Genomic DNA, 26,516 nt, shown 5'->3' on the forward strand with positions numbered 1-26,516 from the left:
ATAACGCAGAGCAAAGCTTGAGAAAGCTCGGAGAGAGATAAAAGCTCCGGCCGACCGACTCACTGGCAGCAACAAGTGGAACAGCCTCCCATATGCTCAGTTGGAAATCGCATCTGACGCCGCTCGAGTCAGGAATCAACAAGTCCGTTTCCGCGAGTTGAACGCGCGGTTTCGTCGTGGCCGTCGCCGTGGCTTTTAATTCAATTGATTTCGATTTCGAGCTCCGGCCGACGATTTTCTCCATGCGGCTGTCTGGTGTGTGTTTCGCTTTCCAGTTTATGTTTTATTGCTAATAAATTATATTTAACGAACGGGTAAAATTAATAATTAAAGTCTCAATTTCATTGAAAATCACAGCGGTGCTGATAATAAAAGCGAAGAAGATGTAGAGGATACAAAAAAAAAATAAACACAAAAAGTACAAAAGCAAAACAGAAACACGTTAATCAAGAATTAAGTTAAATTAAACCCATATATAAATTAATGTAGATACATACAGACAACTATGTATATATGTACATATCTCGTAAATGAATGTATCGGTGCGTGCAAATTAAAAACATTTGTGCATACATACATACATATGTACATATGTTGACCCAAACTTCATTTCGAAGGCGGTTCGGATTTTGTAAAGTTTCAGCAACCGATTACCAAGATCGTGACATTATTTAATGCAGTTTGTCTGCTCGATTGAGTACAATGTGGATCTGTGTGCGTGTTAGCAAACGAATGTTCAATATTAATTGAAAAGCAAAGTCACGTTCATTTTTGGGCGACTGGTTTTCCGTTGAAGCCGTCTTTATCGGCTAACTTACTTATGCTTGTAATTTGAGCACACTTCCAATATTTATTTAGAATTTGTTCGCTCTCCTCCTGCTCTCTCTCTCTCTCTTTGATAATTGCGAAAAGCAATCTGAATAAACAAGGTTCAGCCAAAGATTTATCTGCTGGTTATTTGCTCAGAGCCTCTGCGAACAATAAGGCGCAACCACCAAGCCGAAACCTCATCCGATCCGCTTTTGTGTGTTGTCATTGCTTTTGGTGCAACATCAACAGGAGGGGCAGCAACACCTGCACAGCCAATAACCACTGAGCGAAAGTTTTGCCAAGTCGCACGCCGCGCCGGTTATGTTAACAAGTGTGGGTTGTTTTCTTTTGCAACCCTTTTTTCTCATTCCATTTCATCCGCACCGTGGGCCAAGACAATGAAAATATGTGCATTTCTATTACGCGTCACAAATACTACGTTATATAAAGTATTTACGCATACCGACCTTAGAAATGTACTAGTGGAGGAAGCCATCTTCTAAAATAATTTGTTAGATTTGTTTGCAATTTAAAATAGTTATTAAACGTAATTCACAATAACTCAGTTTTTTATAATTTATTTATTTATTTATTTTGCACTCTTTTACTTTTAAATCGGATTAAATACATACATACATTTGTACATACTGATGTACGCGTTGAAAAACAAATAGAAACAAGCAACAGTTTGTCGTTTGATCTTAATTTTTCGTAGAAATTATTCATTAATTTATTAATTAATTAAAATATTATAGTTTAATAGTCGATACGTCCAGATACCAGATATTCTACTTGGAAATACGAAGATAAACGCGCCATAAATGTAACAAAATATCGATAAATTTAGAAATGTCTTTTTATATGTTTATTATTAATAATATCTTAGGGCAAAACAAGTCATCTATTAAACATTATATTTATATTGTCCCTTACAAATTTTTTAAACAAAATAAATATATATATGAAAACTATTATATAATAAATTTTAATTAATATGTTTTTAATATTTGGACACAAAATTAAAGAAAAACTTCACTTTTTTTTAAATTGTGCGTAATATATTTTCAGTTTAGCAACATTTTTTTTTAATATATTCATTCCCTTCCTCTGTAGACATAAGGGTTTATAAATTAACACTTACGTGTCATATATTAAAAGATCCTATCAAGAAAGTGCCACAGTGAGGGAATGAGACCGGCTCAAGTGGCGGAATGAAAAAGTTTTAGATTGAACATATGCAGTAAATATGTTACTAATTTTTCGTAAAAATGGTCAATAGTTATTTTAATTTAATTACTAAGGAAAATAGATACGAAAAACCAGGATAGTTAGGATGATAATATATTGAAGGGAATGCCGTATATTACATAATTACATTTTACATAGCTTTAGGTATAGGCTGAATCCATGTATATTGTGCAAGCAATAACTAAACGAAGTAACTAATACTAAACTCTTTTTCCATCACTCTTCAGCCCAGTGTCACATTGGGCAACCGAAATTTTGGACGACAGCCTTTGAATACATGAGGAAATAAATACATGAAAGTTAGTCCCGAAAAAGAGAGTTCGAGCTGGGGGGCGAGCGCGCAATCAGAGTTTAAAAGCTGCTCGCGTAGACGGAGCGGATGGATACAAAGTCTACATGTGTCGTCCCAATAGCTACATCGGCAAATTATTCAAATGCTTCGCAGGCGGCAATTGGAGAGGAGGCATCAATTAACAGAGACACCACTGCAACGTAGCAGGAGGAGCAACGGCGAAACAATAGTGGAAAATCACATACTCATATAAGCAACAAATATTGGCATTTAGCTCCTGCAACAAAATGAAGAAGCGTCAGCTTCGGCCGCGCCGAATATCTCTAAATGAAAACCACAACAAATACTTGGGCAGCGGCCACAACGATGTACAAATATTTACCAATACAAAAGAACCCAATCAAGTCAATTTAAATTCATCGTCAAAGCTGCTGCTGACAACTACAGTGACGGCGACCTCAACTGAGGCTGACGCCGCGGCTGCGGCAGAGGCTGAGGCTGAAGCTGCTCTTCCCGCTTCGCTTCCAGCAGCCGCCCAGATAGCACACCAACAGCATTCTCGCCAGCAGCAAAGAAAGCAGCTGATTATGTCGCCTACAATAATGGCCGTTGATTATTTTCCACTGCGGTACAAGCTGCGAAAATCCAAATCCACGCCGAGTCTCAGTTTCGACGCGACGAGATGCCCCATGGCGGAGCAGCAGCCCGACTGTCGCAGCATTTCCACATTTTCACCACTGAACCCCGCCGCGGAGGCTACGCAAGTGCAGGATCAACATGAACAATTTTCACGCTTCACCAGCACCAGCCATAAGTGCAGCAATAATATAAATGCCACGCCTCCAACACCGGACTCCTTGCGCTTTGGCTGCTCTCACTACAAACGGCGGGCTATGTTTGTGGTAAGTACAAATTCAATCATTTTAAAACAATAACTTTATTTAATTGTTGTTCCCCCATATGTATTGTAGATTAATTAAACGAAGCGTTCGTTGTTTGAGAAAGAAGTATATGTACATATATCGGATAACAAGCATGGGAGTTTTCAGAGAATATACATAGTTTCTGTATATGTTGAACTTCTGCATTTTTTGCAGGGTATCTCATGGTCCGTCACACTCAACTAGGAGTTTTAGATTTGCCGGTAAAATGTTACGTTTCTGGGATAGTTTGGTTAGCTGTGACCGCTTTAATTAAAGTTTGTGCCAAGTTACTCTTAAAGAAATAAACGAGCTGCAATTGGTTATGGCGCAATGTCGCAAGAACACATTACCACAGCACAAAGTCTTGTTCATATACAGAATCCATCAAGAATAATAAATAATATTTGTAATAAATGCCTGATATTGAATATGATATGCGGGTCACCCAATTTTTAGTTAGGAGTGCATGATGAGCTGAGGCTTTCCCAACCCGTTTCGAAATATTTCTTTATTCATTTCAACATACCAAATGCCATTTAATTGCCTCTTCAATTACTGATCTCATGTCAGTGCTTGTGTTCAGAATTATAGTTTGTCAAGTAAATACAGAAATAGCCCTTTCAAAAAGGTTTATAAATCTATTTAATTTGGTAAAATTATAACGGCGCCAAACGGAAACCATTTGGTATACGTCCATCTTCTTATTCGTTCTGTCCCGAATGGGCATTTAAACTTTATTTATTTGTTTTTAAACAAATGATCAAATAAAGTGTCTGAAGTCTAAACAGATACATTCCATCAGCAATGTTTTTTTTGTGCTTGCTGTAATTTTCATTATTGGCAGGAAGCGAACTTTTAGTATAGTATATGCATGTATATACTGTGTACAAATAGATATCAAGGGTATCAGGCTGGACTGTAGTCCACGTAGATATTATTGCTAGATTCGGATAATTAAAAATCTGGTTTTATAGTTTGATCCTTTGACCTTTGGAAATGAAAACGATCGATCTTCCAAATTAAAAACTCCGGTCAATTAGTATTTAATACACGATATTTAAACTCCCTTTTCAAATAAAATCATTAATAGGTTTGTCTTTCTATATGAACTCTTTGTCTTAGAGCTCTGAACCTTATTGACGTTATTAAATAGGTAAAACAGGATCTGATTAATATATAAATTATCATTGTTATATTCTTGAAATGCAGATAGCATCAAGTATAATACAGTAGTGCTTACTTCTGAGCTCCGCCGGGGTGCAAATGCAAACACGTCAGGTTTGCTTCACTCCGTTTCTGATTCACAACACACGCATTTTTGGGTAGCTGCCCCAGAGGCGAGTGTCCATTTAACACTTCCATTTTCCCTTGATGTGAGCAAACAACGCGTTTATCTTCATTGGTTGGATTTGAATAAGAAATTATGAGCATACCTGAAACTGTGTGTTTATATAGAGCAATCGTTCCCAGACTATATACGGTTATTTACATTGCCAATTAGGAGCGACCGACATAATTATCGAAAGGTGATAAGTACGGGATGTATCTGAATATTTTTAATGGCGAGAAAAGTGGCTTATGAAGCTTAAGATATCTTTATGTTAATTAATACACATACAGTATGTTCGTACTAAGCTTAAAAATCCAGATTAGCCTGATTTAAATCCTATTTAGATCCAAATTAAGTAACTTCACTCTCGTAAGTAAGTACTCAAAACTTGTAGTAAATATGGGGATTTTCCAAGGAAAAAGTCACTATTAAAACTATTAATCAAAAAAATTCCCTTTCGTATATTACATGTTTTGGTTGTTTTATATCAATTGTATTCATTTTAACTAAAAAATTTAAATTTCTGTTATATTACAGAAATCTGAAAATATTGAGCTATGTACATTCAAACGTGTATGTATAACATTTATATTTAAGGTGGATTTGTGAGGAGCAAAAGAGCATTTTATGAGACCAGAAGCTCTACAAAATTCTCGGGAATTAAAATTGGGACTTAAAAATATGTTTAGTTTGGAAAAGAGTATATATTTTTAACTGCTTTGCTTGAAGGTGGGTCGTATTACTGTTGAATCAGGTGGAGATATCATGAACTCAAATATTTATTGTTGCCGTACAATGCGTAAAATTAATTTATACGTATGTAAATAAGTACCTGTGGACTTAAGCTCAATTTAAAACGCGAGGAATGCAATCCAAAGTGTCGCAATGCCCGACATATTTATTTTTTAAAACTCTCATTTGCATCGTGTGTTTCAAATAATATTCTTTTAATGCTCATCGACGCCTAAATTTTGCTTTTCTGTTCTGTGCAATGAAATAAATTTCGGAAGTCTTGACTGAAGAAACTGCAATAACAAAAAACGGTTTAAAATAATCTTTAATGAAGCGAAGCAATAAAACGAGGGGAAACACAAAGAAACCGGATCCGAAGATTCTTCTCCACAGTTTCTGTTCTTCAATGCTATCAACACAGTGGAGTTAATAAATACTTTTAAAAATGCTACATCTGTATGTTACTGTATGCACATACTCGTATAGCAAATGTTTTTAAGTTATAAATAATTTCGAATGATAGTAGAGACGGATATAGAAATTGTATTCCCAGATGATAAAATTACATGCCTCTTTAGCTAAGTTGTTGTACCAGGACCGAGATGTAAGACACTTTGTATTACATGTTGTTTGTTTTTAAATTTGGAAGCTCTAGTCTGTGAGAGTGGTAAGGCTCTTCCTTGAACATTCAATTAGAGCTCGGCGCCGATTTGATCGTGGTATTATATAGTTTGAAAAACATTCCCTAGGTTGTTATATATGTAAACATCTGGTTCTGTAGGTTTTGTAACCAAAAGGGAGTTTAATAAAATATACGATTTTTTGAAAGTTCGTTATGTATGATGCAATTTAGCGAGTACATTTCTAAACGAAAGTACATTCTCGTTGTTACGGGACTCTCCACGTGCAAGGAATTTGTAAACAAGGTCCTACTGAAAACTCATTTCATCGCTGGGGAAATTAATTCGCCGATAAACCAAATCGATTTGATACAGATTCAGTCTGTTTTTTATCATAGCCGAATTTTGATAATACAAGCTACCGCCGGTTAAAGCATTTAACATCAATCTAATGAACCAACCGAGTAGCTTTTGGCATCTTTACGAGGGGATTTAGAGCTACCAGATGATTTAATTAGTATCCGCATTCATAGTTCATATAAATTTTTAGTCCATTCAACGTGTGTTGTTTATAATACTGCTAACTTTGGCCCGGAGATCTGACGTAAAACGAAAGAGTTTCTGAGGGACAGTCTTGTCGCTCGTCGTTTACTACCCTTTTTTTTGGCCGGTTTCCAAGCAGATTTCGTTAATTAGCAAATCCATTTTGAAATTAGGGGCCGTATCATCGGGGCCCTGCTAATGAATTATGATTTTTAGTCCAAATTCCACAGTCCTTGTCTGGAGAAGAAACATGTGGTAGTACTTTAGCGAATATCGAAATTAAGTCTATTTTATTTTAAACACTTTTTCCATTACTAATTTCTGCCTTATGTTTATTTGCTGATCCATAGACTCCGTGCTGCAATAAATTCTACAAGTGTCGTTTCTGCCATGACGAGAACGAGACGCATCACTTCGATCGCAAGACACTCACCGAGCTGATCTGCTCCGAATGCAACACGCGGCAAACAGTTCGGGAAAAGTGCGAAAATTGCGGCGTACGATTTGGCAAGGTAATATTTTTCTTTTAACACACTAATACTTATTTAACAATATAATATAATGCAATGCACCATCTGCATCTTTTACAGTACACCTGTCTGATCTGCAACCTCTTCGATGATGCGGATAAGCAGCAGTATCATTGTCATGGCTGTGGAATATGTCGCATCGGAGGAGCTGAGAACTTCTTCCACTGCGAGGTTTGCAATATGTGTCTGCCCATCCAGCTGAAGATCGATGGCCACAGGGTGAGTGTAAATTTGTAAGTGGGGATCGACCTCCACCGCGACTTGAAAGTACTCCAAGAAATAGCAACTCGGCTTGAATATTAATTTCGTGTCAGTTCATTATCCAAAACCGGTTACCCAAATATTTTTTGTAGCCATTTGCAATCCAGTTGAGTGGCTATGAATGTCAAAACTGTTCGAGGGATAGCTTTCTTAATTAAGGGGAAACCTCGTAACTGGCACCGAAATATCAAATGAATTTACATAAAATAACTGATTGTGAACACTCTTATTTGCCCGCAGTGTGTGGAGAACATCTCGCGCTCCCATTGCCCAGTTTGCCTAGGCGACATTCACACTTCGCGCATTCCCTGCCATATTCCCGACTGTGGTCACCTGCTGCACAAGATGTGCTTCGACCAACTGCTTGCTTCGGGTCATTACACCTGTCCCACCTGCCAGACCTCTCTAATCGACATGACTGCGCTGTGGGAGTACCTGGACGACCAGGCTCAAAGAATGCCGGTGCCGCTAAAATATGAGAATCAACGAGTGCACATCTTCTGCAACGATTGTCACAAGGTATGTTTCGTCACTTTTTCATTTAGATCGGAGGTGCATTGAATTCACGCCAAGAAACAAAATGAATTTCGAATTTTAAGTAATTAAATTTCCTTTCCTTCATTACAGACCTCTAAAACAAAATTCCATTTCATTGGGCTCAAATGCGTACATTGCGGGGCCTACAACACAACGCAGGATGTGAAACGTCGCCTGTCCTTGGTCACCGATGAGCCATCCTCTGCGTGATTTCCACCGATTCACACAATGTCAACAACAACAGGAAATCTCTCTTGCCATGCTCAACATATTTGAATGCACAAAATTGCTACATAAACACACAACTGAAGTTGAAACGCATTGAATTTAGATCAAATTCGAGCTGGTATCGAATAGAAAACTCCCAATCAAAAACAAAAGGCTTAATAAGTAACTCTTGGTTGTGCTCTGGGAACCCCTAGAGACTTGGAAATATTTAGCTCAAATATATTGTGATAGATCTTTAAAAAGTGGTATCTTAATTATTTGTTAAGTCTCTAGGGAATCTCCGAACTCTGACCACTTTACTTTGATTTACACTTTTGCACTGAACTTTCTAAAAATTAAAATTCACTCGAATTTCAAGTATTCTATCCATGAAAATAAATTTAGGTAAGCTTCGAGTCTTCCCAAGCAAAAATACCTTTAGTCGTAACAAATGTATTTTTAATAAAGAGAACTTGAAAACAAAAACAAAATCTTAGAATAAATCTTAATTGATTAATACATTAAATCGAAATGGACAATTTTTTTAGTTATTCCATTGTAATCTGCAAGAAGCGCCGAAGCTTCCTTACATGTTGAAAATTAAGTTTTTTTGTAGTGTTACATTGCCTTGGGCTGTTATTAAGGCCGCAAAGTGGCTTCAAGCCCTCGAAAATAGAATTTTCATTCCTTTGAAAGTGGTATTATAGAAAACAATTTAATAAAATTGTGTGTAAAATGCAGTATTGCTTTACAAAAGGCTTTAACAATAATAAAACATAGTTGTAACTAAATATTTCATTTTTTATTAAACATTTTTTGTAAGAAAGTAAAGAGTGCGGGTTAGAGAAGAAATAAGATGTATACAGGAGCATAAATTAGATAGTCCTATGTGGTAGGTCCCCTGTGTGATTACCCCTAATCTGTGTCGTATCCTTTGTTCTGCAAGACTTTATACTTTGAAGTAGGCGGCGAACTACTAACGTCACAAATCACCACTTACATTTCCAATTCAACAATTCACGCAATAAATACGCATAATTTTGGTAAATAATTATAATTGGGATTTATATAGAGATCTAAATCCCTAGGAAGATAACAGATATACAATAGAATTATACTAGCTTTGGAAGAGCTATTTAATCTTGATAGACGGATTCTTGCAGCTCCTACATTTATTTGACCCATTAATTTGGAATGATCTTGCTGCCTACTGAGCTTTCTCTTTTTCCACCTCAGCACGGACTCCGTCTCCGCCAGGTCCAGCTGCATTATCTGCGGCGCGATTCTTTCTCCGTTCGGCAGCCTTTTTTTGGCTGGATAAAAATAACCCCAGAGCGATCATTGCAGCCCAACTGACGTAGCCAATATGATAAACAGAGCTGTAGAATCGCCAAATGTTTCCAAATGAAGAAAGCAGGAAGGCTTCTCCCAGGTAGCTGAAGGCAAACCACTTAAAGAACCAGAATAACACGTCGATCACATTGCGTCTTAATCCAGTGGTTTCCTTTCGCACAAGCTTGTGCCACATGTCCTCTAAGGAAACATAGAATGGAGCCCCCATGATGCAGAAGTAGTGTCCCGGCCTGAACCCATGCCAATAGGCAGAGCATAGTAATGTGGCGCCAGTTCTAGAAAGGATTACGTGAAGAGTTAATACGTTAAATATGATAATAAGAAAATAAAGACGTGCTATGAACTACGGAATACCTGCCAACCCTACGGATCAGTAGCAAGGAAAGCAAAAGGAACAATACAAGATATAATAACATCAATACTACTCATAACTATCTAGTTCTCTCTTTGGAAACAAACCTGTATTTTTTGCTTGGAAATAGCTTATAAACGTTTACAGCCAACCAGTACTGAACACAGACATTCCAATGCTTCATTCCTTCACGGAAGGTCCAACAGCGCTCGACCTCCAGGACCCTCGTATTCACAATTGTTGTAAAGTTGTATTTGTGCTTTTCTGCATCGCGCTTTAAGTGTTGATAGCGCTTACGCGGACCCTCTCCATTGTTTGGATCTGATTCGTCTGGATAAGCTCCAAAGCCAGCCATGGTGCAGACGCATTCGCTTAAAGTCAGCCCTGTGTAAATACGAGCACGGAATGTGAAGAACGTTGGCCAAACGTACAGCAAGCGATAAACGAAGGAGCGATCGTTGTAGAACTCGTCACTCAATGCGTACTATTGAAAATGCAATTCGTTAAATACGGTTTAAATATTGTTTAAAGTGCACATACGTCCAGTGGCCAAAGGTAGTTGGTCGCCAGATACAGTGCGCAATAGAAAAAGGCATATTTCAGTTTTTCCAAAGTAGCCTCAATGCTTGGGGCATGCGTCTTAAAAGGCATCTCAAAGTAATCCCTGTATGTGCGATACCGGTAATAGGGTCCTGTAAATAAAATTGTTTGGCGAATATTCAGTACTCATGAGTTGTTTTACTATCTGTAATCGAAAGTGGACTTTGCTCGGCCAGTAGTCTGACTGGCTATCTCTTACCTGTCAGAACCCCTATATAATTAAAGCTGTAGTGGACAATCTCTGCGGCAGTCAGTGTCTGCAGATCCTCGTCGTAGTCGGTTATCTCTATGAGGCTCTCCTTATTCACATCCCGTTGATCATCGTTCTTCTTCTGTTCGTCGCGTGCCTGCAGCCGCTTCCAGGACGCTGTTTTCTCAAATGCAATGCCGGAAACCTGAACTCAAATTCCTTTGGTATTCAAATAACTGCAGCAACAGACAGACGGGCGTTATGCAACTAACCTTCAGAGTGAGAATCATTTGGATCATGTTGGTGTGGCCGGGAATACCCAAGTAAAAATCAAACATCCGGAAAAACACCAAGTAACCAAACATTGCAAAAAAGGTAACCAGGTGGCATTTGCTAAACGGAAATTTATGGAGTTAGTAAGTGCTCACAAGGAATTTCTATCGCTCCATACTCACCTTGGATGCACTAGGAGCACGCATGCCGTGCCCAACGCCAAGGAAGCAAAGCAATGCAGGCTGTGGAGGCCCGAAACAATAACAACAACAATCACCCCCAAGGCGGTGGATACCAATTTCCGGTGCTCCTCATTGGTAATCTTCCTCACATAACTGCCAGCTGCAATACATGCCAGTAGGCAAATTACGTAGATAACGTCGTCGATACTCATCTTCCCATTGGCTATTGATTTATATTTTTAAACCACTTTTTATTTATATTTTTATGTGACCAGTAGAGGTGCGCAAAACATCGATGAAAATATTAATGAATCGATGTTTCTGAATTTTCTAAATCATCGATGTTTTTTCGACCATCGATGTTTCTGTGCCGTCACTATTGATTTATTTTTTAAATCACGTTTTATATAATTTTTATGTGGCCAGTAGAGTTGCGCAAAACATCGATGAAAACATTAATGGATCGATGTTTTTGAAGCTAGTCATAGCAACAGTGTTGCCAAAACAGTTGAAAAAAAGTTAGAAGCAGCCACACAATTTTGTTATTAATTAATTATTAAATTATATATTTATTACTATTAAAATTTAAATTATTTGCAAAAACTTTTCAAGTAATTTTACTTTCTTAACTTACTTTCTTACGTAACTTTTAAGTTTCACCCGCTTTTTGTTTGAAAATACTACAAAGTATTTTAAAGTGGCATACTTTAACTGAATCAGTTTGATGTTTTTAAAAGGTCTTAACCTGGACATAGTTGATAACTTAATATTTATCAATGTTTTATTAATTTTAAGTCCCTATATCACCAATTCGAGGAGGAAAATCGCATAACAGTGATCTAACCTAGTGGTCGACCCCATACTAAATAGGGCATTTAAAATTAAAAGGCTATATATTATTTTATAGGCTTACTAGGGGAAGATTAAGGTATATTGATGAAAATTTAATTTGTTTTTAACTTTTAGTTGTTGAAAAAATATAATAATCGTGGGTAGTGCATTTGGACTGATAGCTAGGGCGCGAACTATGAAAACGGAACCAAATGTGAACCTGCAGAGAACCAGTTGCTGAACCTGGAAAAGAGTACTAAACTTAAGGGGGTAGACCACCCTGACATTTTTTAAAAATCTAATTTTTTTTTTACTTAATCTTGATGCCGATATTCTTACGGTCATTGTAAGACATCGGGCTTAAAAATATCTCATTACTCATGGATTCTACAGCCATTAGAATTGAGCGCTGCCGGTATACCTTAGAGTACTTTCTTTATCTTCTTTTGCGTTTTTCTCAAAACTACGTTTTTTAAAACGGTGTACATGATTTCTCCAAAACCGCTAGACCGATTCTCTTCAAATTTTTAAAGTTATAAATTTTTAAAACAAAAATTTCGTCAAAAAAATTTTTTCTTTTTCAAAGTGCTCCCCTTTGCTCAAAGAAAATTTTTTCGAAAAACGGCTACGTCATGCTATAGCCATACTTATATAGCTTATAAAAAATTTTTGTTTTTGAAATTCTGATAACAAATGTGGTGTGTAGCATGTACACCATCCGACCATTCCCTAAACAAATTCGTTTTTTGACTGGCTATATCTCCGCCGTTCGTAAATATTTTTTTTCTTTCAATAAGTATTTTTGAGTTTAACATGTGTACTTTGATGTAAATAAAAAGTTGTATTCCTAATAACTTAGTCAAAATTAATTTTTGAAAAACCCAGGGTGGTCTACCCCCTTAATAACAATAGCTATTTGATGAATGAAACACTCAGTAAGACTGTTCAATAAATGAAAACTTACATTCCAAGCAATGTGGTAGGCGTTTTATTAAAATCCGTTTATTCGTTTAGAATAAAATAGCGGCGGTATGATTATGCGCCCGTGATATGCAAAATTGACGCAAACTTTCAAAATATGTTTACGGCCGTAAATGAACGCGTGCCAACATGCACGGTATTTTAAAAAATGGAGAATAATATTCTCTAATTTTGAATTAAATCCTAATTGGATCTAACCTACAGATTTTGTGAAATTTAAGTGTTTCACTTTTCCGACCCTTTAATAAACACTGGCTCCATATCGATACGAGAAAATCCCACGCCATATCGATAAGTACACCGACAGAAATTTAACTCCTGTTGGCAATTTAAACAATTGTTTGTCATTATAAGCATTTCATTAAAAAATTCGTTCAATCGCTCATGAGAAAACCCCACTTTTTCATATATTTCCATATATGTATGTTTCCTCAAAGCATGACCCTAACGAAATTGGGCTAATGTAATTCACTGGCGCTAATTTAACGTAAATTTGAATTTTATTTAAAACATCGATGTATCCGATGTTATTAACAGAAATACATCGATGAATCGATACATCGAAGCTTGTAGAAGAAAATTTTACCCGCCCATTTTAAAAAGACATATGTGTTTAAAACAAAATAACATTTTTTTATTGTTTCACATTTCAATGAAGTTTCATCATGTTCTTTTATGATTTTCAGATATAGATTTCGACAGTGCTATATATATTTTTATTTTGTATATAGATATTTTTGCCAGCTTATCAATATTGATTTCTAGTCAAATCAATTTGACTAAGCTTTCAATTTACATATTTAAAATGAACTTATTTTTGTATGTGTTTTTTTTCGATATCTCGATTACTTTTTCTGGATTTCGAAATCATATTGTTGAGCCTAAAAAATATTTATTATTATTTTATTAATAATATAATATAATAATAATAATTTTATTTAAAAAAAATTTTTTTTAAACGCCAAACCTAACTGACAATGTGCCTTAATTATCGCTTACCCGGTTACGGATTCAGTGCTGGTTAATCTTATCCAATTTTTTTGTGAATTCTTCTGCACTCTCACTTTTCTTTGGTTCCCCCTTATTCTTGTGGGCTTTGATAGCTATCGTCTGAACCTTTCTTGTGGACTATTACAATTGGACAACGCTAAAGTAGCAATGCTATCACCGTTGGATCGCCTTCGGCCGGCCTTTGCTTTCGCTCGGCCGCTTATCCCGAGAAATAACAAATGCCTTTCCGAAACTAAACGCTCCCCAGCATTTCCATAGCCCAGTCCAGCCATCTGCCATGCAGCTTATCTATAACATTCTCTATGACATGACGTAGAATTTTTTCAACATGATTTTTATACCCTTTCAGGGCATTATAATTTCAGTCAGAAGTTTGCAACGTAGTGAAGGAGTCACCTCCGACCATATTAAGTATATGGGCAATTCTCCAGAAAGGTCAACCGCTGCCAAAAACTAAAAATGGCTTAAAATCGAGTATTTTTAACATGAGTACATAACAATTTGGTTAGGATGATCAAGACTAAGAGAATTTTTCATTTTCTAAAATAAGTTTCAAAAAAATCGATGTCAAACACGCGCAAACGCAAATAATGTTGTTTTTATCAAAAAAGGCATAAAAAATGGCATGTTTTGTTTTGATGCCAATCTCTTAAACCGAAGCATTTTGCTTTGACTTTTGGTTTCTAATATGACATAAAAAACCAAAAGAGTCAATATAAAATGCAAAAGAACATATGCGATTACCAATAGTCGTACAGTTTTAATTTAAATTATCGCTTTCCAAAATGTCGCGTGCAACCGGGACTAAAATTGAATTTAAAAAATAACTACTGAATATTTTAAAATCAAACAAAATACATTATTAAGAGAATTTATTGCGTAATTCAATAAAATTTATTGTACTTCAATTTTTCATCACGTTTCACTGAAATCCAAGCTTAAACTGTTTTTTTTTTTTTTTGCAAATGTAACTTCTATTTTTGTCGCGTGCGAACGCAGTACGTTTTAGTGAATATCTTGAAAACAAAATCGACCTTAGCACCAATAATAGTGCTAACCAAGAGCTATACGTTTCAATTTTTATAAAATTAAAATAAAGTCTTGGCAGATGTGTGTTTTTTAGTTTAAATGCGTACGAATGTCGCATTCGACACCAGAGAATTGCCCATATACATATATTCTTGATCAGCATCAACAGCCTAGTCGATCTAGCCATGTCCGTCTGTCCGTTTCTACGCAAACTAGTCTCTCAATTTTGAAGCTATCTATCTGAATGAAACTTTGTAGTTAGCCCTCTATATACTCTCACTCGTATATATGTCGGAACGGGCCGCATCGGACGACTATATCATATATCTGCCATAGGAATGATCGGAAAATTTTTACAAAAAAATTTTTAACTTTTTTAGTTTTCAATAGAATTGGATCAAATTTGAGATATAGCCATTTTACTATACTCTACAATTTTGCATAAAATTTTATGAAAATCGGACTACAATATCATATAGCTCCCATAGGAACGATCGAGAAATTAATACAAATAAATGTATAACTTTTTCAGTTTTCAGCTGATTTTCATCAAATTTAAGGTATAGCCATTTTATATTATTCTTAAATTTTGTGTCAAATTTCATTTCAAAAATCGACGACTATATCATATAGGTGCCATACAAAATGTGAATGTAAAACTGCAAATATAATATGTATAGGTGAATGAAATGAAAGCAGGTATTACTTTATTGTTTTTAACACAAATCTATATAATTTATATTGTATAGATTCCTATTCATAGAAGTTCTATCTGCAAGGGTATATAAACTTCGGCGTGCCGAAGTTAGCTTCCTTTCTTGTTAATATTAATATATATATTTTATATTGCATGGATTGCTAGTCATCGAAGTTCGATCTGCAAGGGTATAAAAACTTCGGCGTGCCGAAGTTAGCTTCCTTTCTTGTTAAAACAAAAATGCCGTATAATAAAATTGTATTCTCTTTTCAAAGTGCTCCCATTTGCTCAAAAAATTTGTTTTATTAAGACCCTTTGCTAAGAAAAGTGCCTTATGTGACTCGCTTTATATCCGCCTGTTTTGTACATTTTTTATTCTTCCAATAATTATTTTCTAGTTTAACATACATATATATGTACTTTGATTTTCCAGTTAATAAAAATTTGTATTTATAATAGCTTTGTCAAAATAAATTTTTGAAATACTCTCCAATTTTCAGGCGTTCAGGGTGGTATAGCCAATTAAATATTCCTTTCTATAACTTAATTTGAATATCATCCTTGTTGTAACTCTGGATGGCTCTTTAGTCGATTGTTGTTGGGCGTTGGGTCCTTTTTGCGTGTGAAGAGCTGGAATATCTTATAGGCGGCAAAGGCAAAAGTTACTACTCCGCCAATGGCACACATGAACAGCAGCATATCGGACGAGAGCAGAGCGTTATTCGGCGGTTTGACACCGCCCCTTAGGCCCTTCTCACCGAATTTGTCGTAGATCTCGCGGTTCTCCTTGTCAGACAGGATCTCGTAGGCGGCAGCCCCCTCCTTGAACTGCTCCTCGGCCTGTGGATGGTCGTTCTTGGCGTCGCGTCCTTTTTGCGTGTGAAGAGCTGGAATATCTTATAGGCGGCAAAGGCAAAAATTACTACTCCGCCAATGGCACACATGAACAGCAGCATATCGGACGAGAGCAGAGCGTTATTCGGCGGTTTGACACCGCCCCTTAGGCCCTTCTCACCGAATTTGTCGTAGATCTCGCGCTTCTCCTTGTCGGACAGGATCTCGTAGGCGGCAGCCACTTCCTTGAACTGCTCCTCGGCCTGTGGATGGTCGTTCTTGTCCGGATGATAGCGCCGTGCCATCCGTTTGTAGGCCTTCTTGACCTCTTCGCTGGATGCATTTCGCTCGATGTCAAGAATCTTGTAGTAATCTATGCACATTCTGATGAAATTGTTTGTAATTCTGGTGGAGATTTTCTCCAATATACAGCTACCAACTTTTCGTAATTTCAGGGCTCAAGCATCAGGTGGTACACAGGTTTTACGAAATTAATTTTGTTTATAAAAAGGGGAATATTTTCGAAGTTTTTGCTCGATAATGTATAAATACAATAAATTCAAAACAAATGTTTTTCGATCTGCTAGCTGAGCGGCGATGAAAGTAGAGCTTTGATGGCATTGTGTGGTTCCATTACTGGTTCTCTGCAGGTTCACATTTGGTTCCGTTTTCATAGTTCGCGCCCTAATTATCAGCCCAAATGCAATACCCACTGTTATTAGTTTTTCCCGAAATCTGAAGGTTGATAACAAAAGAAATTTTCACCAAATATTCCTTAATCATCCCCTGATAACAATATAACTGGCACGCTTTCGTAAATTGGAGTTATAAGCCTAACAATTTTTGCTGCCAAATCCAGTAAAAATATTAGTAAATTCATTTTTTAGCATTTATTATATTCGAATCGGTGCTTTATTTACGAAAAAAATCCCGCCGTGTTGTATTTTTCCACCGTTCCACCGATAAGTCACCGATGCTAAATTACATACATACATTTCAGAAGTTTTATTCACGAGGAACCAGTGCTGCCAAGTCTTCGTTCATGAGCGAGGAGTGCTTTCAGTAATCGCAGAGTATCGGCCACCGACTCCTAGGTGGCGCTTCCGTGACATGCTGCCCATAGGTGGTGCTGTCTTAGGATGCCTACACTACCTAGTAATTTGTATACCACTGTTAGGTAGTATAATTTTAGTCTAAAATCTAAACTGCAAAGTACCTGCCTGATCGAAAATTGTTGGAAAAAAATATAACTTTTAAACATATTTTACAAAAGAAAAATTTCACCTTTTTCAGTTGTCAACAGATTTTTATAGTATTCTGGAATTTTTATTTTAATTGTATAAAAAATTGGACTACTATATCATAATTGTAACCGACATACAAATAATCGTAAACTGTGAATGTAAAACTCTAACTATAATATGTATAGGGGAATGAAATACTTTTTTTTACATAAATACATATAATTTATATTAAATGTATTAATTAATAATTAAGTTCAATCTGCAAGGTTATATAAACTTTGACGTGCCGAAGCTAGCTTCCTTTCTTGTTCTTAGTCAATAATTTATTGGTACTATTCGGGAATCCCCTTCCATAATAATAATAATTATACTATTATAATATAATATATAAATATATATAATAATTTCACATTTTTAAGCACTTGACGCATGAATCGGCGCATTAAGTTTAATAAGGTTTTAAAAGTGAACAAAATGTCTCTTTCAATATAATTTTTTATCCCAATGAATTCATTGTATTTTTCACAACTAAGAACGTCTAAGGAGACAAAAAAATGTCATACGGAAACCTATTTAAATGTCAATATATCTTGAATTTTTTTTGTTTAATTTGAAATCCAGTGTTATTATAAGCTTGAATATTTAATTTTTCCTCGTCGGTCAAAGCTTTTCTACAACTCATTTTAGGAATATATTTATCGAAACTCACAAAATAAGGGAAAAGAAAGAAATTTGAACTCCTCCCACCAATGAAAACGATAAAATTGAAGAATTTCCTTTGATTAACTTTTAATGTTACGAGCAATTGAAAAGATTTGAAATACTCAATACATTACCAAATAGTAACTTCTTAATCATTAACTATGCCTTAAGTTTTGACAAAGATCTCCCACCGAGAATTCTTGAAAGGAGTAATCCATTTTGACACGCCTCTGCTAGGCATCCGCGTTCATTGAACGTTACCATGCACAAGACTTAGTGCGAACGCAATTGTGTTCTAATTTAGTGTCTTGTAGACGAAGCTGTCTAAGTCGGAAACTTGTTTTGGCCAATTTGTGACCTATAAAACGGTGAAGAATAGTGGCCATCAGCATCAGTTGCTGACAAGACAACAAACCCAAAACAATCAAATCAACATGAAGTTCCTCATCTGCTTGACTCTTTGCATTGCCGCCGCCCAGGCTGGCTTCATCGCCGCTCCAGCGACCACCTATGCCGCTGCTCCTTATGCCGCCACCTATACTGCCGGATCTCCCGTGGCCACCTATGCAGCTGCCTCTCCTGCTTACTCCACCTATGCCACTTCCGTGTACACAGCCCCCGTTACCACCTATGTCGCCGGACCTGCCTACACTGCTCCGATTTCCACCTATGCTGCTCCGGCCATCGTCAGCCCCTTCCTGAAGAAGAAGTAAACGGGGCACCCATTGATCCATTCAAATGATTTGATTTGATGAATAAAGCGCCGATACAAATCCTTAAAATCTTGTAAATACTTTTTCTTTGGGGAAGTATAACTTTGATTTATTTTGATGGGTCAACCCCTTAGGTGAACCCATCAATGCAACCATGGGAGATTCGGCTGAGAGAACCCTTTGCTTGAACATCTCTGACAAAAATGGGATCGTTAAGCTTGACCTCATTGAAGTGACATATTAACTTAAATTAATAGAGAAATTACATTCAAATGGATCAGTCAGTGGTCAACAGTCAGATATCTTTTGGCCTATACTGGATTTCAGAAGCAAAAGAGTGTTACACAACCGCCAATTAGTGCCTAAAAATTATGTTCCATTTTAATAGAGATCATCATGTTAATCGATTGATTTCATCAAGTTTAGAAAATGATTGGCGCAGACAACAATAAAGAAAAAGTTTCTAAATCTTTAAAATATTTAACTGCCATACGGTCTTCTTGCCTCTAACACGAACTCGTGTGTTTTGAAAAAATGTACAATGAATTTTTAGTATAACTTGTATAGTTTATGGTTAAAATTAATTAAAAACAAATATGTATAAATATGTATTATTATTGCGAAGTTCTAACGTAAATGGGGCTTCCGCCATTGAACATATTAACATACAACTTTATCAGAGAATAACAATGCATTCTATCAGTCATAGTCTTTATAGCGACCAAGTATGTGTCTCTTACTGTTTTAATTGTACATTAATATTTACAAAAGAATAGTCTTCTTGCAGAGTTATTAAATAAAATATTAACAGATAAGTAGCAGAAATGGTTACAATTGGTGTTACCAAAATCATTAAACCACTTTGGTAAATTATTAAATCTAAATTAATGCTATGAAGCACATTTTTTAATCTTTAAATTATTAGATACACAATTTAATATAACTATTGAAGACGCAAGTCACGCTGCCTTATTATAATGTATTAACTAAATGAATCTTAATTTTAATATTTAAATAAAGAAATTTATAAAATTGTTTGGTATGGAAGAGACTACCATCACGGTAACTTCATCTATTGTCTCTAAATATCTTTAAGCCCAGAGAAAAGAAGCAAACTTTTGTCCAGCTTAGAAAGAATCAATCCAAATAGAACATAACTTGACAATAGCTAGTCAGTAATGTAATTAGAGTTACTTCCTAACACGCATCCCCACTGGCATTTTCTAATTATCAATCACAAGTGATATTTCCCGCCACAATCGATTTGAATCAAATCGTTGAGGTGGGTCTGACTGCCTCCATAATTGGCTGTAAAAACGCCCAGCAGCAAGTATCTGTGACTGCGTTTATTTGAAGCTTTGCCCACTTTTTGCGCCTGCACCAACTTTTCGCCGAGATTTTCCCCGACGCGCTGCTGTCTGGGCAAGTTGATCGCTTCTACGTCATCAAATGAATATAGAACCGGTATGAAGAACATGTTTCCGTGGGAATGCCTCATATCAGCTGGGAAGGTTATTATCAGGGGCTTAGTGTTCTCGATTAACAAGGGTCATTTAGGATAGATTATTGCTGATCTTACAGCTCATATAGATTGGTATAGTTGAATGAATTGATAGGTGGAATAAGCTGCACAATTGCATTCGAAACCCCTTAAAGACTATACACTATACTTTAAGAATAAATTGCTTTTTTCTTGGAGAACCATATAATTATTTATAAAATGAAGTATATGAATAAAGGAGCTAAACAGAACATTTAATGTGTCAAATAATAAAGATGCAAATTCGCCACAATAATTATAAATAAATAAACCCCTTGAGAACCCCGACCATGGTTGGCTCAAATCGTTTAATCAGCGCACTTTATTGGCGTGCTAATACCAAGCCTAGGTAAGTGTGACGAGCCGAATGCGTCTGGAGAGAACTACGTATGTTATCTGGACAGAGAATGCATCAGTTAGTCGGCGGAATATAAAACCAGCTCGGAACACCGAACGGACCAACAGAGTCCATTGGCCAGTGGAATCGATTGCTTCGCTAGCTGCAGCTGATCCAATAAATCGACTTAGAATGAGGAGTCTACTATTTGCAGTGCTATTGTTGGTGGCAACACAAGGTGAATATATATTTTAACTTAATTGAGAAGATACAAAGGCTAATCATTTTGTGTGCTTAAACCAGCTCAAGGAAAGCCCAGTGGCAATGGCCTCGAGACAGACTATGATGCTGAGATGAGTGACTTTATGGATGGTCTGCCAGATTTGGATGACACGCCCTCTGGCATTGGTTCGCGATCGGATATCTCGGCGGAACCAGAGGCGGACGATATATTGGCCCACCTGGATGATGAGTACGAAGGAGCCAAGCACTACGACTGGAACAAATGCGACAAGGACCTGAGCGAGTCTCGGGGTATTGGGAAGTTCCTGGACTTGCCCTTCATCAAGAAGATAGCCAGCAACCTGAATCCATTCTCCAGCAAGAAACTTCGTATGCAGTTTTACCTGTTCAAAAGGGAGTTCCCCGAGTGCGGCAGGGAACTGGATTTCTCCAGCGAGCGGAAATTCAAGAACTCTGGCTTCAATGCCTCGCTGCCCACGAGGCTGATGATCCACGGATGGATGAGCCAATCCCGCGGCTCCTTCAATCGGGACGTGAAGAACGCCTATCTGACGAAGGGGGAGTACAATGTGATCGTGGCCGATTGGAGTGCCAGTTCCGCCAACATCAACTATTTCTCGGTGGTCAAGCTAATCGAGACATTCGGCGCTCAGCTGGCACAGTTCACCAGGAACTTGAATCGCCAGTTCGGAGCCGATTTTGATAGCATCTACTTCATTGGTCACTCCCTGGGGGCCCAGATTGCTGGATCGGCTGGCAAGCGACTAAGCCCGGACAAGATAAACACCATTTTCGCGTTGGATCCTGCGGGACCCAAGTTCCGACATCGCAGCGCGGAATTCCGTATCGATCCAACGGATGCCAAGTATGTCGAGTCCATGCACACGAGCGCCAACTTTGGCTTCCGACGACCCACGGGCAGTGCCACCTTCTACCCCAACTACGGGGCCTACCAGCGGAGCTGCTACTACCTGGGATGCTCTCACATTCGATCCTACCAGATGTTCGCCGAGTCCATTAACTCTCCGCTGGGATTCTGGGGCACACCTTGTGTCCGGGAGAACGGCAAGTGGAAGTGCGATCAGAGTAAGCGACAGTCCATCAGGATGGCCGGGGAGCCCTCGGTCCATAAGGAGGGAATATTCTATGTGAAAACCTCTTCGGGCGATCCATTTGCCCTCGGCAAGCAGTGATTTTAGAAAGTGTTTAGAAAAGCTGTACTATATTTATAAAACTCAGAAAATGTGATTCGTGTCTACCAAAAATAAATGTAGTTTTTCATATTCCACCAGAAGCAATGCTCTTAATTTCGAAAAAATTCTTGTAAAGTCGGTTAGATATTGATCAATGCTTTCTAGTTAAACTCCTTATGCTGGACTAGTTTAGTTTACGATCTTTAGTTCTCAGAATATTTTTCTTCAATGGTTACTTTATGAGCACATATCGTACCTTTTAAGTTGTTCTGGCATTAGGTTAGGAGTCATGACTTTGACTAAGAGAAACACAGTTGCAGTGATAAGTCATTACAAGCAGTAATGTTTTCTAGAGTTAGTTTTTAAAATGTTTAAGTAAAGTTACAAATGTAGTCTTCAACATATTTTACTCTACTTCCATCTTAGCATAATTGACTAAATAACATATACTTTAATTAATACAAACTCTATATCATTATATATGTAGCTAACTTGCGATTTATTCTTGTATTTAATCGTAAAACAACTTAATTCCATAATTTAAAACCCTTTGCTGAGGTGGATGAACTATTACCAGTAGCACAGAATAAGACAGAGCCGTACTTGCATTGGGCCATTCACAAAAGCTAGGTTCCGGGCTTCTGAATCACTATGATAATGTAACTTTCGGAGGGCACTATGATCACCTCATGGTTCAAGGTGCGCAGGCGCAGGTTCAACAGTTCATTGCTCGAATCCAAACTAGAGACCATCTTGGCCGCCTTGAAGGTCAGGGTGCTGACCAGGGCTGCATAGTGGACGGTCAAAGTGTAATCCATTGTCGTCTTGATGGGAATGGCGAACGGGTCCAAAATTATAGTGCCCACAACATTTGGATAGGATTGATAGCGTTTCAACAGTTCCTCAATTTCGGCTGACATCTTGTCGAGAAAATACGGGGACGTATAAATTGATTTGAGTTGCGAAGGAAATATACGTGACTGCTCTAAGGGAGATGTCCCGGATATGAGTGTTGAATTCAGGCTCACTATTTTATTGAAACTTACATTTGTACTTTATTAAATGTAAACCAGACTCAAGTTATTCGAAGGCATCAACAAAAAAGAGGAGACTGTTTTCGGATCGAACTTGCATCCTTGCAAAATTAATTTCATTTCTAGTCTTAATTCCATTTCGGGGGTGTCTGGCCCATTGGCGCTTCCTTGGCGATGTGAAATATGCGAACTTACGCTGGCTTGGCGTTAATTGCTACCAGATAAATATATGCGGCGTCGCCATAATTACGAAGGACAGATTACGGAGCGCACTTAATTGTCCGCCGTAAAGTGTTTGCCGGTATCTCTAATCCGGCCAGCGAAGAAAACTCTTCCACCGCCTCGGAAGAGCAGTTCCTGCTCGATTTTAATTATTCGGCGACGTTCTCACTCTTAGCCGTTTGCATATTCATTGGTTCTCCAAGGAATGCGGATGCTTGCATTGCTTTGATTTTCATTGCACAGTAGTCGAAAGAAAGCCTCATAATTTAAACAGAAAACGGATCTTCTTATTGCTGCGATATTAAGAAAAGAATCGGGGGAATAATTCTTCTAAATAGGAATTTGTATTCGAGCAAGCGTTAGGTTTTTCTGTTATTAAACCTTAAACTCGATTACTAGTAAACCATTTTTTAACAAGTATTGTTTTCTAAATAAATAAATCTTAACATGGTTTTTGGGAAATGTAACTTCAAATCGAGTTCTGTGTCTCAGCTCTTTGTCTAATCCAATACATTTTAAGACAATAAAAAGACTAAATAATTCAGTTTAATAAGTGTTAATTATGAAATATTATTATTTAGGCAAAACAGTTTGCATTTGGACCACAGTGTTTTCTGGCAATTCAACACATTTTTTGGCCCCTGACTGCAAAAACTTTGCCTGCAATGTGGTTGGTCAGATAAGCTATCCTAATCGGTTATAAAAATGGCCAAGAACGGCGGCAATAGATTTGAAAAGATTTTAATATTTTAGCGGTGTTCTTGGAGAAGGTGGAGTAACACTTACTTTGCCTTTTGGGAAAATAAATCTCCTTTTAATGGACAGTCAAGTTTCTAAATATTATTGTATAAATTAATCTTGTAAAATCAAAAATCTTCTGGTAACTCGAATCATAAATTTATGAATAAAGTATTGTAAGTATTTTCAATCGAATTATCCATGATGAAAAATGTCAATGGAATTGTCGACCTTTCCGGCTTCCTTGTAAGATATTTTCATTCGTGTTTCTGGTTTCGGACTGTAAAGAACTCTAAAAATCCAAAAAAATTAAAAATTTTATTTTTAAAATTTCCAAATTTTGGTAAAGTAGTATATTTCTGTGAACAAAAAGAAAAGCAAAGAAAAAACAAACATCATGGAGTATGGAAACGGAATGCAATATGGAAACGGAATGCAATACGAAGGCTATGGCCAGGGTGGCGAAGTAGGTTTTCAAATGTTCATGAAGGCAATATCCCTTGTCCTACTATTAATAATTTCCTAGGGTTATGAAATGAGCTATGGCCAGATGGGCCGTGGCCAAGGCCAAGGATATAGCCAGCAGCAGCAGCAGGGCGCCTATGGCCAGGAGTCGAGTAACCAAAGCGGGGCCGCTGCTTACGGCGGTCCTGGATACCGCAGTCCCTTGCGATATAACAAATTGCTTCGCGAGATGAATTCCCGAAACGGACTTTAGTGAGTCAATAGTCAGCAGGTGTTCCTCCTCCCACAGAGCTAATGAGTGTACTTGCCACAGCTCTCCCATGGACCAGCAGCGAGGAGGCGGCCAGGGAGATTACTACAACTCCTTGCCTGGTCTTGGTGGAGCCGAGGGTCAAATGTACCAGCCGCGTGGCAATGGAAACTCGTACTACTGAGGTCGTCATGTGTCCCAGTTCGTTGACGTTAGTTGAATTTTGAAAGCGTCGCACTCCAATAATCAACTGTCATAGAAATGTCTACAAAGTATATTGAATTAAAAGAGCACTTAGCCATTTAAGTATAGGTATTTACTTTATTCTGGTGTAGCAAATAAATCCACTTGCCGATCAAAGTTGAGATTAATCTGTATTGAGGATTTAAATCGTCGGTTTGAATGTTACAGATTGTATTATAGAGCTCAATACTGTTGCAGTTGACTTAAAAAAATAGAATAACAATTAATGATTAACTTTTATTCTTAATTTTGCATTTGTATGATGTGGTTATTGATGCCAAAGTCTGATTATTTGGCCTTGCTAATCGATTTCTTACGATTTTAAAATTGTTATTCGAGATCTTAAAAACACAATTTGGTCTTAAAGAAATCACGCCTCAAATAGCATTATAATTTTAAAGCAGCATAGACATAACTTAGATGTAGTTTGCGTGTTCCGTGATATGGTTAAATCTTCTTGACTTTTGTTATTTTCAGATTGCCATATACAATGACAGCTTCTTTGCCAGTTTTTTTTATACATGCGTATATTTAATGATAAAGTTAATGAAGATCTGTCGATGTTTTTATTAAATTTTATTTTTTCACCTAAATTGAGTTTGTATGAGCTAAAATTAAATTATAATCCGTTGTACTGTACACACAATAAAAGAGTTAAAAGTACTTACCAGGGGTGTTAGTTGAAGTTTGCCGGTTTTTTCGATAAAAAGAACACTTAATCCTCAAGAGAATGTGAAAAATTTTTTATTCAAAGTATTGACCATTGGCTTCTACACATTTCTCCCATCTTTTAGGCAAATTATGGATACCATTCCAAAAAAACTTTTTTTCTTTCGAGGCAAACCATTCGACGAGCCATTTTTCGACTTCTTCAAAATTGGCGAAGCGCTGCTCTGCCAGTGAGTGTCCCATTGACGCAAAAAGGTGATAATCGGACGGGGCGAGGTCTGGAGAGTACGGCGGGTGCGATAATATTTCCCAATCAAGGTCTTTCAATGTGTCCTTCACCAGTTTAGCGGTATGAGACGGCGCGTTGTCATGTTGCAAGATAACTTTGCCATGTCTTCGGGCCCATTCCGGCCGTTTTTCGATCAACGCATTATTCAAATTGATAATTTGTTGTCGGTAGCGATCCTTATTAACCGTTTCACCAGGTTTCAATAACTCGAAGTACACCACACCACACTGGTCCCAACGAGTGCCGCAAATGCGATTTACTTGGAACG

At 37.2% G+C, this 26,516-nt stretch overlaps 7 protein-coding genes across 8 annotated transcripts; 4 read left to right on the forward strand and 3 right to left on the reverse strand.

Annotated features, from left to right (window-relative positions):
- The first annotated feature begins 62 nt into the window (after window positions 1–62).
- Rchy1 (Ring finger and CHY zinc finger domain containing 1) lies at window positions 63–8,524 on the forward strand. Of its 2 annotated transcripts, none has more exons than XM_020953694.2 (6): window positions 63–255; window positions 2,286–3,252; window positions 6,849–7,010; window positions 7,089–7,247; window positions 7,530–7,808; window positions 7,917–8,524. In XM_020953694.2, the coding sequence occupies exons 2-6, from the start codon at window positions 2,638–2,640 to the stop codon at window positions 8,034–8,036; spliced, it is 1,335 nt and encodes a 444-aa protein (XP_020809353.2). In that variant the 5' UTR covers window positions 63–255; window positions 2,286–2,637; the 3' UTR covers window positions 8,037–8,524. The 2 variants fall into 2 exon arrangements, with proteins under 2 accessions (XP_020809353.2, XP_086688270.1); XM_086832144.1 differs by having other exon boundaries at window positions 91–314.
- Window positions 8,525–8,816: 292 nt separating this feature from the next.
- Window positions 8,817–11,580, reverse strand: frj (membrane bound O-acyltransferase domain containing farjavit). Its single transcript, XM_086832139.1, has 6 exons — window positions 10,984–11,580; window positions 10,801–10,921; window positions 10,538–10,733; window positions 10,279–10,430; window positions 9,846–10,222; window positions 8,817–9,661 (listed from the first exon to the last, which is right to left on the reverse strand). Exons 1-6 carry the CDS (start codon window positions 11,193–11,195, stop codon window positions 9,241–9,243), a joined length of 1,479 nt encoding a protein of 492 aa, XP_086688265.1. The 5' UTR covers window positions 11,196–11,580; the 3' UTR covers window positions 8,817–9,240.
- A 4,289-nt stretch (window positions 11,581–15,869) lies between these two features.
- Window positions 15,870–16,998, reverse strand: LOC110185028 (uncharacterized). Its single transcript, XM_020953680.2, has one exon. It carries the CDS (start codon window positions 16,747–16,749, stop codon window positions 16,276–16,278), a length of 474 nt encoding a protein of 157 aa, XP_020809339.2. The 5' UTR covers window positions 16,750–16,998; the 3' UTR covers window positions 15,870–16,275.
- Window positions 16,999–18,731: 1,733 nt separating this feature from the next.
- On the forward strand, window positions 18,732–19,094 carry LOC110185121 (uncharacterized). The gene has a single exon (XM_020953813.2). The coding sequence runs from the start codon at window positions 18,747–18,749 to the stop codon at window positions 19,023–19,025; it is 279 nt and encodes a 92-aa protein (XP_020809472.2). The 5' UTR covers window positions 18,732–18,746; the 3' UTR covers window positions 19,026–19,094.
- Window positions 19,095–21,061: 1,967 nt separating this feature from the next.
- On the forward strand, window positions 21,062–22,439 carry LOC110185076 (phospholipase A1). Its single transcript, XM_020953756.2, has 2 exons — window positions 21,062–21,140; window positions 21,206–22,439. The coding sequence occupies exons 1-2, from the start codon at window positions 21,095–21,097 to the stop codon at window positions 22,336–22,338; spliced, it is 1,179 nt and encodes a 392-aa protein (XP_020809415.1). The 5' UTR covers window positions 21,062–21,094; the 3' UTR covers window positions 22,339–22,439.
- A 379-nt stretch (window positions 22,440–22,818) lies between these two features.
- On the reverse strand, window positions 22,819–23,358 carry LOC110185111 (dynein light chain roadblock-type 2). The gene has a single exon (XM_020953805.2). The coding sequence runs from the start codon at window positions 23,256–23,258 to the stop codon at window positions 22,965–22,967; it is 294 nt and encodes a 97-aa protein (XP_020809464.1). The 5' UTR covers window positions 23,259–23,358; the 3' UTR covers window positions 22,819–22,964.
- Window positions 23,359–24,584: 1,226 nt separating this feature from the next.
- Window positions 24,585–25,353, forward strand: LOC110185074 (uncharacterized). Its single transcript, XM_020953753.2, has 3 exons — window positions 24,585–24,798; window positions 24,859–25,049; window positions 25,111–25,353. The coding sequence occupies exons 1-3, from the start codon at window positions 24,730–24,732 to the stop codon at window positions 25,229–25,231; spliced, it is 381 nt and encodes a 126-aa protein (XP_020809412.1). The 5' UTR covers window positions 24,585–24,729; the 3' UTR covers window positions 25,232–25,353.
- The last annotated feature ends 1,163 nt before the right edge of the window (window positions 25,354–26,516 follow it).

This window comes from Drosophila serrata, unplaced genomic scaffold, assembly GCF_035046125.1.
Source record: "Drosophila serrata isolate PLE 108 unplaced genomic scaffold, ASM3504612v1 contig_245, whole genome shotgun sequence".
Taxonomy (NCBI): Eukaryota; Metazoa; Arthropoda; class Insecta; order Diptera; family Drosophilidae; genus Drosophila; species Drosophila serrata.